This window comes from Pterocles gutturalis, unplaced genomic scaffold (assembly GCF_000699245.1).
Source record: "Pterocles gutturalis isolate BGI_N339 unplaced genomic scaffold, ASM69924v1 scaffold48127, whole genome shotgun sequence".
NCBI classification, from domain to species: domain Eukaryota; kingdom Metazoa; phylum Chordata; class Aves; order Pterocliformes; family Pteroclidae; genus Pterocles; species Pterocles gutturalis.
The window spans coordinates 1-9,390 of NW_010112001.1; the positions used below are offsets into that span (position 1 = coordinate 1).

Sequence of the window (9,390 nt, forward strand, 5' to 3'; positions counted from 1 at the left end):
GCCCACAGGCCTTGCCGTGCGGTCGGGGAGGGGGGTGAGTGACCCCCTGAGCGGGGGTTGAAGTGTCTCGTCTTTCTTCAGGTAAATTTTACCAGCATGCCCCGGCGGAGGCCTCCCAAGCCACGCTGGCCAGCGTGTCCCCGGTTTTTGCGGTGGTAAGTGCGGGCGGGCGGTTCTGCCAAGGAGGGCAGCTTGTGCGAGGTGACAGTGCGGCATTTTTCTTTTTTTTTTTCTTTTTTTTTTTTTAAAGCATCATAAGAGCGGATGGATTTGTCTCTCGGAGAACATCCCTAGTTGTAAATTGTTGGTTTAAGGGGTTCTGACTTGAAGGCCAGTTCTGGTTCTAAGATAAACCATCCGCTGGCAGTTCTCTCACTGTGAAGACAGGTCAGCTCTTAGGACCTGAACTCCAGTCAGAAAGTTCCCTGTTCAGCTTGTCAAGCCTTGCTAATGCCTTTTAGAAATACTATTCCTGTATGTTGGTAGCCACAATTCCAAGCAAACGTAGGATTTGGGGAAAAAAACAAGCTCTGTGTAATTGTTTTTTAAAAAGAGTCTGAAAGGCGTTTGCAGACGGCTCCGTTGAGGCTGTTAGTGCGTAGGAAGGCAGCAAGGCATCCTCGGGGAGGAAAGCCGGCATGCTTAGCGAGGTGCGTGCAGCTGGGTCTTTGCGGCCCTGTAACACCCATTGCGGCGCGACTGGAATGTATGCTCAGGGATGTTTCATGGAGACTTATTTTTCAAGGCAGTAATGTGGAATTAAGCGACATGGTTTATGAGCAAAACAAACTTTCTGCTTGGACTAGACATTGCAGTTTTTCCAGTAAAATAATTTTACTAGGAGATACCCACGTTAAATGAATAATCTGAGTGACAAGTGGTAAAACAAGGAGGATTTGGATGCAGGTTACTAGCTGAATAGTATGTTAATGCCATACTTGACATGGCCACAAGGCCCAATTTATGATATTCTTTACTTTTCAAATTTTATTTGTAAATTTTTCAGATTGCTCCAGAGGAAATAGCAAAATTTGTAATACAAAAAATAGGATGTCCATTTATTCCTGAACAAGTCTGATTCTCTGTAAATCACCTCCTTTCAAGGTTTACGTAGGAATGTGGTCATGCAGATGACACTGCTTTTGTTTGGTGTGTGTACAGACACAGGGAAACATATGGCAATTTGGTGCAATATTTTTCTTAATTGGGATGAACTGTGAAGAGAAGGCATAAAGAGTTGCTTTTTCTTCCTAATGTATTTTCCATTTGACTTCTAGGCAAGTGCAAACAATTTTAGAAATTTATTTCTTGTTTTATAGTAGTTCTGTGATTTTTTTTTTCCCCACTCCTTTAGATGAAGCTTGACAAAGACGGAAATACTGCCTTTTTTGGTGAGTTCTCATTGTAGTTTAGTTTATTTGTTTTCTGTTTGTCTTTTTTCCTTGTCCAATACAGAAGAGCCCAATTGGGAATCTACATAGGGTAGAAAGTTATATTTGGGACACTTCACTGTGTTTATTTGGGATGTCACAACATTTCCTCTGTTTCGTTGCCTTCTGTTGGTCTTCATAGTATCTTTATTATTGCACTTGTAGTATATTTTTAAGTAATATTTTGAAAATGATGTATACTATCTCTCACAGGAAGGTAATTTTTACTTGTCTTTTCTGGTTTTGACTAGCATACTACTTTCGCTGCCTTGTATTTCATTTCCTGTAGGATTACATGTGCTTTCTCAAATGGGTCACTTTGTTTCTGACATGAAATTAATTGTCATGGCCAACTTTTTGGCTTATATCTAGATTTTTTTCTCTTTCCATTCAAGATACAGTCTTCTCAACTTTGTAAAAAATAAATTACCTTGAGGAATTGATGGGAGGAAAACTGTTCTAAAGATAGCACAGCTGTTATTTTTCCTTTGCAGGACTGAGTAACAGACTAAAATGTAATTTCAGAACATATATGTGTGTCCTCTAAATGTCTTCCTCTAAAAATATTTTTATGATAGAAAAGAAGAAAACAGAATTGTACCAGGAATTGGGTCTTCAAGCTCGAGATCTAAGATTTCAACACCTAATGAGCATTGCGACTAGGAACAACAGGATCATCATGAGAATGGAGGTAATGGTTTCCCTCTAGCCGAGTGTAAACTTGAACTGTGTTTTATCCTTTCACCTGCATTTTCTTGCATGGTTCTTTTAATGTCAGCTTTCTATGACATGCAGCCCAGCAGTAAATGTGCCTTTGAAGCTCTACCTGGCAATCAGAGGTACAGGTTTACCAACAGTACATATTAATTCCTAGTTGAGCACAGACGAAATGTTGCTAACATTGTAATAGAAGTAAAGACTTTCGAGAAGCCTCTTCTCAGTCATACCACCGCTAGCACAGTGCTGTGTCTGAACCATGGGGAGTACACTGGTTCACAGTTAGCGTGAGATTCTGTTATTTTCCTGCCTGAAAAGACATTTGAAGAGTGTCTTTATCAAAGCTTAAATTATCAAATGCACTACAGAGTCATGAGAAGACAGAAATCTTCAGAGAGGGTTTTTTTTCAGACTCCTACATGTACTATCTTTTTCAGTTCTTGAAGGCTGTCATAACACCAGAGTTTCTTCTGATACTAGATTATCGTAATTTAAATCTGGAACACTGGCTCTTCAGTGAACTAGCATCTCAGCTGTCTGGGGAAGGTCAACTAGTTACATATTCCCTGCCCTTTGAATTCCGAGCCATAGAAGCAATCCTGCAGCACCGGGTGAGCTATATCATTTTTATTTAAATTGTTTTGGAAGTTTTTGCTTCATAGAAAGGACAGTGATTTTCTTCTTGTGTTAATACTTATACATACACATTTGTATATGTATTCCACGCTTATTCTAGGAGCTTTTTTTTTGGTTTTGGCTTTTGTTGGTTTAGTTGTTATGGTTTTGTGTGTATGTGTGTTTCCATTCCCTTCCCAAGAAAGTGCTCATTGGAAAGTTTGTTTTTGGAACAACTTCTGTAAGGATGTGATGGCTTCACCATCACTTGGACAAATGAAAAACAAGTCAGAGTACCTACCTTTCTAGAGACATGCTTTAGTTGAAATTGAAGTTGTGCAGAAGCGCTGAGGTTTTTTGGCCTCTTGGGCAGGAGCCAGATAACGAGTTCTAGCTATTTTTTAAAATCTACACTTGCTACTGCTAATATGACATTTCTAGACAAACTGTTTTAGCTTTATCAGCTTTATTGGTGTGGTGTCACAGGGTTTCAGTTCAGTTCAGTGCAAATCACTTATAAAATACTGTATATTTTTGTCTTTATCTTTGAAGTGGAATCCCTATAGCAAGTATTTCCCAGGCATTGGAAAGTAGATTGTGTTAACTGCCTATTGCTGTGAATTCTGTGTTTGGAGACAGGAGCCAGTTGCCCAAGTCATTCTAAAGGGATTGCTTTAATTCTTATAAAGGATCATGTTGTTATCTAGATCAGCAAACTGCAGGGGAGACTTAACACTTTGCAGCCTCAGATCCTTGAGACACTGGAAGCTCTAGTGGACCCCAAGCTTTTGTCTGTGGATAGGAGTAAACTACACATTCTCCTGCAAAATGGCAAGAGGTAAATAAGAGTAAGCTGTGAAGAGACTAGAAGATGACCATAGAACGTTATGTGCAATTAAATGTTAGAAAAATGGTATCTAATATGAATTTTCTAGATTACTGTAATCCTGGGTTGTGCATCTTATTTGTAAATGTAAAAAGCGGTATATGAAATACCTAGTGATATGGGGAAAAACAGAAAAGGGGAAATCTGTTCTGAGTTATCAGAAACAGAGTCAAGCTTCTTAAATAGCATCTGACGGAACAGAATAATAGTCAAGAGAACACAATAACATTCTGAAAATGTTCCCCATAATGTAAAACAAGGTTAGCGGTTGGATCTGTGGTTTAAGGTCACTAGTACTAATACACTGGTACCTTCGCGTGTTGGCCCCTCTGACATGACAGTGCAAATATCCCTGCATGCTCACGGAGTGCTTGTTTTTTCTGACTTACAAATATATCCATAAAATACACCTGAATCCCTTTTAGTGTGTGTCTGTAGCTCTCTGGTCCCCAGACTGATCACTGCCACTGCTAAGCATGTGGCCTGTAGAGAATTTTTTGAAGGAGCTCTTAGAACCCTGCAAGGAAGTCTTCCCTGGCTACTCCATCTGGCGAGGGTGCTGTCTGGCAAACTCATTTAGAGATTACCTTTGTGCACTGGTGCCAGTGGGGATTACTTGACCTTTTGCTTGTTCTTTCTTCAGCTTGTCAGAACTGGAAACAGATCTTAAAGTTTTCAAAGAAACAATTCTGGAGATCTTAGATGAAGAAGAGTTAATAGAAGAGCTCTGTCTGTCTAAATGGACTGATCCACAAGTATTGTATGTATATTTTGAAACCACATCCTTTTTTAAAAGTGTATTTTGTTTAAGGAGAACTTGAACACTAAACTGGGTGTTCCCTGCCAAAAAGCAGAAAGAAGAAGACACACTAATTTTTTAAAGCCCTAATGCTTGCTGCTTCAGAAATCATTGTATTTGCCATTTTGGAGAGGGACTCCATTAGCAGTAGTCACGCTATGCAGCTTCAGATAGTTTTTGGCATAGCAGGCCAGCTCATCTGGGATGTAATGGGATGGGAGCAGGATGGCAGGAGGAGGAAAAGCAAATATTATTTTTCAATACAAATTAACACTTTCTGGGAGAATTTTCTTGTTTCACCAAAAAAGCAAAGAGGCAGGTTTTAAAGCTTGTCTTGAATATGTCAGAACACTTCCTTTGTTAGAAGTGTTCTGAACACCTTGCTTCTAGCTTTTTGCTCAGCAGAACCTGAAGGAATGAGGCCTGGGGGCAATCTTGTTGTGCACCTGAAGAGGAGCATTTCAGGAAAAATATACATTCAGAAATAGCCCTATTGCACACTCCAAAAATCTGTTGAAAGACAGCACACAGCAGCAACAGCAGCACCAGTTGCTGCAACAAAAACTAAAAAGCCAAAAGATAATGTGTATCATATCCCAGTATGTTTTGGGGCTGACTTGTATTTCAATCTTGAGCATACAGACATGTTTTCTGTTCAAGCAGATAACAAAAACTACCTTTCAGGTCCTTTGTGAAGTTGCTGAGTAGTACTTTTGACCAAGTACATTACATGTGGATATTAGTACTGTTCACACAGTATTGTGTGCTTGAAATTGGGAGATAGTGTCTTGCCCTGCAGAATTTAGTGTAAATATGCACCAGAAACTTGTTATTCCAGGAGTGGAATGTGGTTTGCCTTTCTAATGCATCCACTGGAGCAGTATCGGGAGGGCACTGAATTCCAGGCTGCTCCTGAGCACCTGGTCTTTGGCCTGGTTTTGCTCACAGCCTTCCTTTGGACTTAAGACAAGCTGCTGGCAAATTTCTTCTCACCTCATGGTAGACAATGTGTGGGGAACATGTAGGAAAGATACCAGTCACCTTACACTCTTGTTTTGGGAGAAACTTGAAGCCATCCTTTCTTTCAGACACAACCATTTCAGACAGATAGGAGAGGTGGCAGGAAGTTGTGTAAGGAGTGCTGGAGCCATGCTGCAGGACATGGCGAGGCAGCCTGCACCCAAGGCATGCCAGGAAACGCTAGCCACGACAGCACATTTACTGGCAGTGCATGTGCAGCTTTTTTGGCCCCAGGATTGATGCAGATGATGTGAGATATTTGATGTACTCAAGAAGCCTGAGAAGGCGTGGAGGAAGCCAAGTAGGTATACAAGTGTCACCAGAGAGCATTTGCAGCAGGACAGAAAGACAAGACAAGATCTTTGTGTGTGAAGGCATGGTGGAGTGTCAAAGACTCATGAGGCAGATGGAGGCTAATTAACGAAATCAAATCAGATGACAGTCATTTTCAAGTCCGTCTGCCTGTTGTTTTCCTTTGTGTAGCCACAGAGGAGCCAACGTACAGACACTGATCAAATAGGACCTTGAGCTGAATCTGTAATACAGCAGATAGTGCTCTAAGGCTTTCAAGTCTACCACTCCTCTCATCTGCATGCACTAAAACCCTCAAGGTCTGAAGGGCTTTAAAATCAGCCTGGCTAACTCAAAGTTTCTTCCCCAGAAGAGAGAAAACTAGGAGTTCTGTTAAAGGTCCCCAGGGAGCCTATGTGGGTTGATTCTTAAGACATATCACTAATTTTCTTGGAAAAAAACATTTCAGAGAGGTTCCTTCAACAGTCAGCAATGCCAGGAGGAGATTCTTTAAAAAGTTTAGTCTCTGTAGAGAAAGGAGGTCATACCACAAAAGAAAAAATGATGAAGAATCTTCCTGGCTTTGCTGCTAGTTTTCAAGCTCTTGAGGATCTTGGGTGCCTTGGCTTTCGTCTACACAGTGAACAATCCCGTACACTGCCAGAAACACACCTGTTCCAGAGAAGGCTGCTGCACCAGGCAGTAAGATGAAAGTCTCTCAGATAGACTTCACTTAGGAGAGCAGCATCTTCCATTTGATGCTTGCTCTTCAGCTATTTCATGCTTCCAAAATGTTTTGCAGTAATTACTGTGTGTGGCTGAAACACCTTATAGCTAAACTATTTTAATATGCACCTAAATCACATCCCTCACTGTGTAATTTTGGTTGTCTTGGAGTTTTTGACTGCACTCCTACCAGCTTCCACCACTTGAGGGCGCCAAGAAATCAAGCATCTCCTTTCAAAATTGCACTTTATAATAATGACTTAATATAAGTATTTATAGCAATATAAACTTTAAAAATAAATCTGATAAAACTTTATAACTTTTTAATATCTGAAAAGTAAGATTTGTGATGTTGTGCATGCCTTGAGCACTTCAAATGCTAACTGCTCTACTCAAAATAATTGACTGCCTATGCTCATCAGCTGATAAGATATAAAAATATGCCTTTTATTTTAAGCTGTTGGTATCGACGGAAGTTCTTTGTTTGAAAGACTGGATTTTGAGATCTAATGACAGCACTCTTGTTGGCTGTTCCCCACAGCTCTTGTGTGCCTGGTCTTAACACATCAATAATACACTTCTATGCAACATGTAGCTAACCAGAAAAATCTAAATTGTTGCTCACAGTGAGGAGAGTACATCTGGGATTGACCATGCAGAGGAGATGGAGCTGCTGCTGGAGAACTATTACAGACAAGCAGAAGATCTTGCAAATGAAGCTCGTGAACTCAGGGTACTGATTGACGACTCGGAAAGCATAATCTTTATCAACCTGGACAGGTTAGCTATCCTGTCTGTTGGACAGCCAAAACCTGAGGAGATTTTAATGCTGCCTAGTCTGTCTCAAGTCACTGCCTGTAAGGAAAGCTGGGGAATTCCGTTGTCATAAGTGTTTGAATGGACTTGCAGTCACAGTACAAGAAGCTGAATTGCACTTTTCTTACCACTGAACTGGATAAAGCAAAGCAACAAGACCCCTGATGAGTATATGTAAAAACCTCTCTAGCTAGGCAGCAGTTTTCACTAGCAGGAGAAATTAAGCTTCTCCTATACCCTTCTGGGGAGCCATCCACTAGAGGAAATGTCTGCAAATTTAGGGCTAAAATAAAATTCTACTCAAGAAAGTTTGCTCTTAATTCAGCAAAACTGAAACTCTTATTTAAGAGTCTGGCTAGGCTAGTCAGGTATTCAGTACAAGTTGCATTGTCACTCTGTGGAGTGATAAAAGAACAAATAACTTTGGAGTATTTTCTCGCTGTACACTACAGTTTTCACTACTAGTCAGCTTTCTTACTGGAAAATAATTAGCCTGCATTTGCAAGCACGTGCCACTCTGTCTCTGAGGTCAGTGTTTAATATTCTTTCTCCTCTTTACTGGGGAGTTACCTGTAGAAGCAATTGGTGGATGCTGCATCAGGAAACCACAAAAATCCTTTTGGGGAAGACTTGAATATGGAATTCTCCAAAACAGGCTCAAGTTTATAGTCTGCAGCATTTACTGACTCTACTTCTTTCTAAGTCTATTCATTTACAAGGTAACAGTAAATTTTTGCTGCTTGCAAGTACAGACATATAAATTCCAGTCAGTTATTGGTGACAGAACACAAATTTCCATGGAAATTTACTATTACTCTGTGTATATACCTGTAAGAAGTGAGCGCTGCTGGAAGGTCTGTTGATGATTAAGCAGAATCTGCTGCCCTAGAGGTATCCTGATGCAGCAATTTCAAAACAATAGCCTCTTTTTATGTTTGTTTTGTGAGTTTTGTCACTGGGTTGCCTAATCCCAGCATGTCTTTCACTATTTGGTTTTAGTGCATGCTGTATGGTATTTGAGAATTTAGGCAGCAAAACAATTTTTGGGTTCCTCTTACAGATGTTTCTCCCTTCTTTAGCCACCGTAATGTGATGATGAGACTGAACTTGCAGCTGACTATGGGGACTTTCTCTCTATCTCTCTTTGGACTCATAGGAGTTGCATTTGGTATGAACTTGGAGTCATCTCTTGAAGAGGTAAGGAATGAATGCTGCTTTTATCAGTGACTTAAAACATAGGCCTTGCTCTTATAGTAATTTTGTATTGAGTACAACTCCATTCTTGCCATAGGTAAAGCTCCAGATTTATATTAGTGTGTGAACTAACATAATTTAGTCCAGTGATTCATGTGTTAGGGCAGTAATTTTTTTTGTAAGCAAATTACTTTATGGCTAACTGTACAGTATTGCAGGCTTTTTTGCCTGTGTACACAGAAGAGAGATGGGAAGATTAAGTTATGGTTGAATCAGGACTGACAATAAAACAGTATTCAGGTTTCTTTAATCTTCCTTTCCGTATTCATTAAATAGAAAGGTTGAATTTCCAAACTTTCTGATGAAGGAAGGAAAACTGCATGGGGCAGAAACAGAATACACTAGAGTGAATCCTAAATAAAATGCTTTGCTATGAAACAGCCCGTTCCCAAAGCAGGGCTTGTCTGTAGATGGTAGAGTGTTTACCTCTTCCCTCCCATATAGGAGGAAAACACTGGTGGGGAGTGAGAGATTATCTTTCGCTAATCCCTTTTCTGAAGAGAGAGTTGCATGACTAATAGGAATGTTAGGACCTAAATGGGACCTGATGAGATATATCCGTGGGTCCTGAGGGAACTGGCAGATGAAGTTGCCAAACCACTATCTGTCGTATTCGAGAAGTCGTGGCACTCTGGTGAAGTTCCCGCAGACTGGAAAAGGGGAAACATAACCCCCATTTTTAGAAAAGGAAGTAAAGAAGACCCGGGAAACTACAGGCTGGTCAGTCTCACCTCTGTGCCTGGCAAGATCATGGAGCAAATCCTCCTGGAGTCTATGCTAAGACACATAGAAGCAGGTGATTGGTGTCAACCAACACGGCTTTACCAAGAGAAAAT

General features: G+C 40.4%; 1 protein-coding gene across 1 annotated transcript; it reads left to right on the forward strand.

The window, feature by feature from the left end:
- Positions 1–63: 63 nt before the first annotated feature.
- MRS2 (MRS2 magnesium transporter) lies at positions 64–8,497 on the forward strand (the record flags this gene model as incomplete). The annotated part of the gene is made up of 8 exons (XM_010073891.1): positions 64–155; positions 1,355–1,391; positions 2,009–2,121; positions 2,585–2,758; positions 3,470–3,600; positions 4,292–4,408; positions 7,112–7,264; positions 8,380–8,497. Coding segments are annotated over 8 exons (935 nt in total), but the record flags the coding sequence as incomplete, so codon positions are not given.
- Positions 8,498–9,390: the final 893 nt, after the last annotated feature.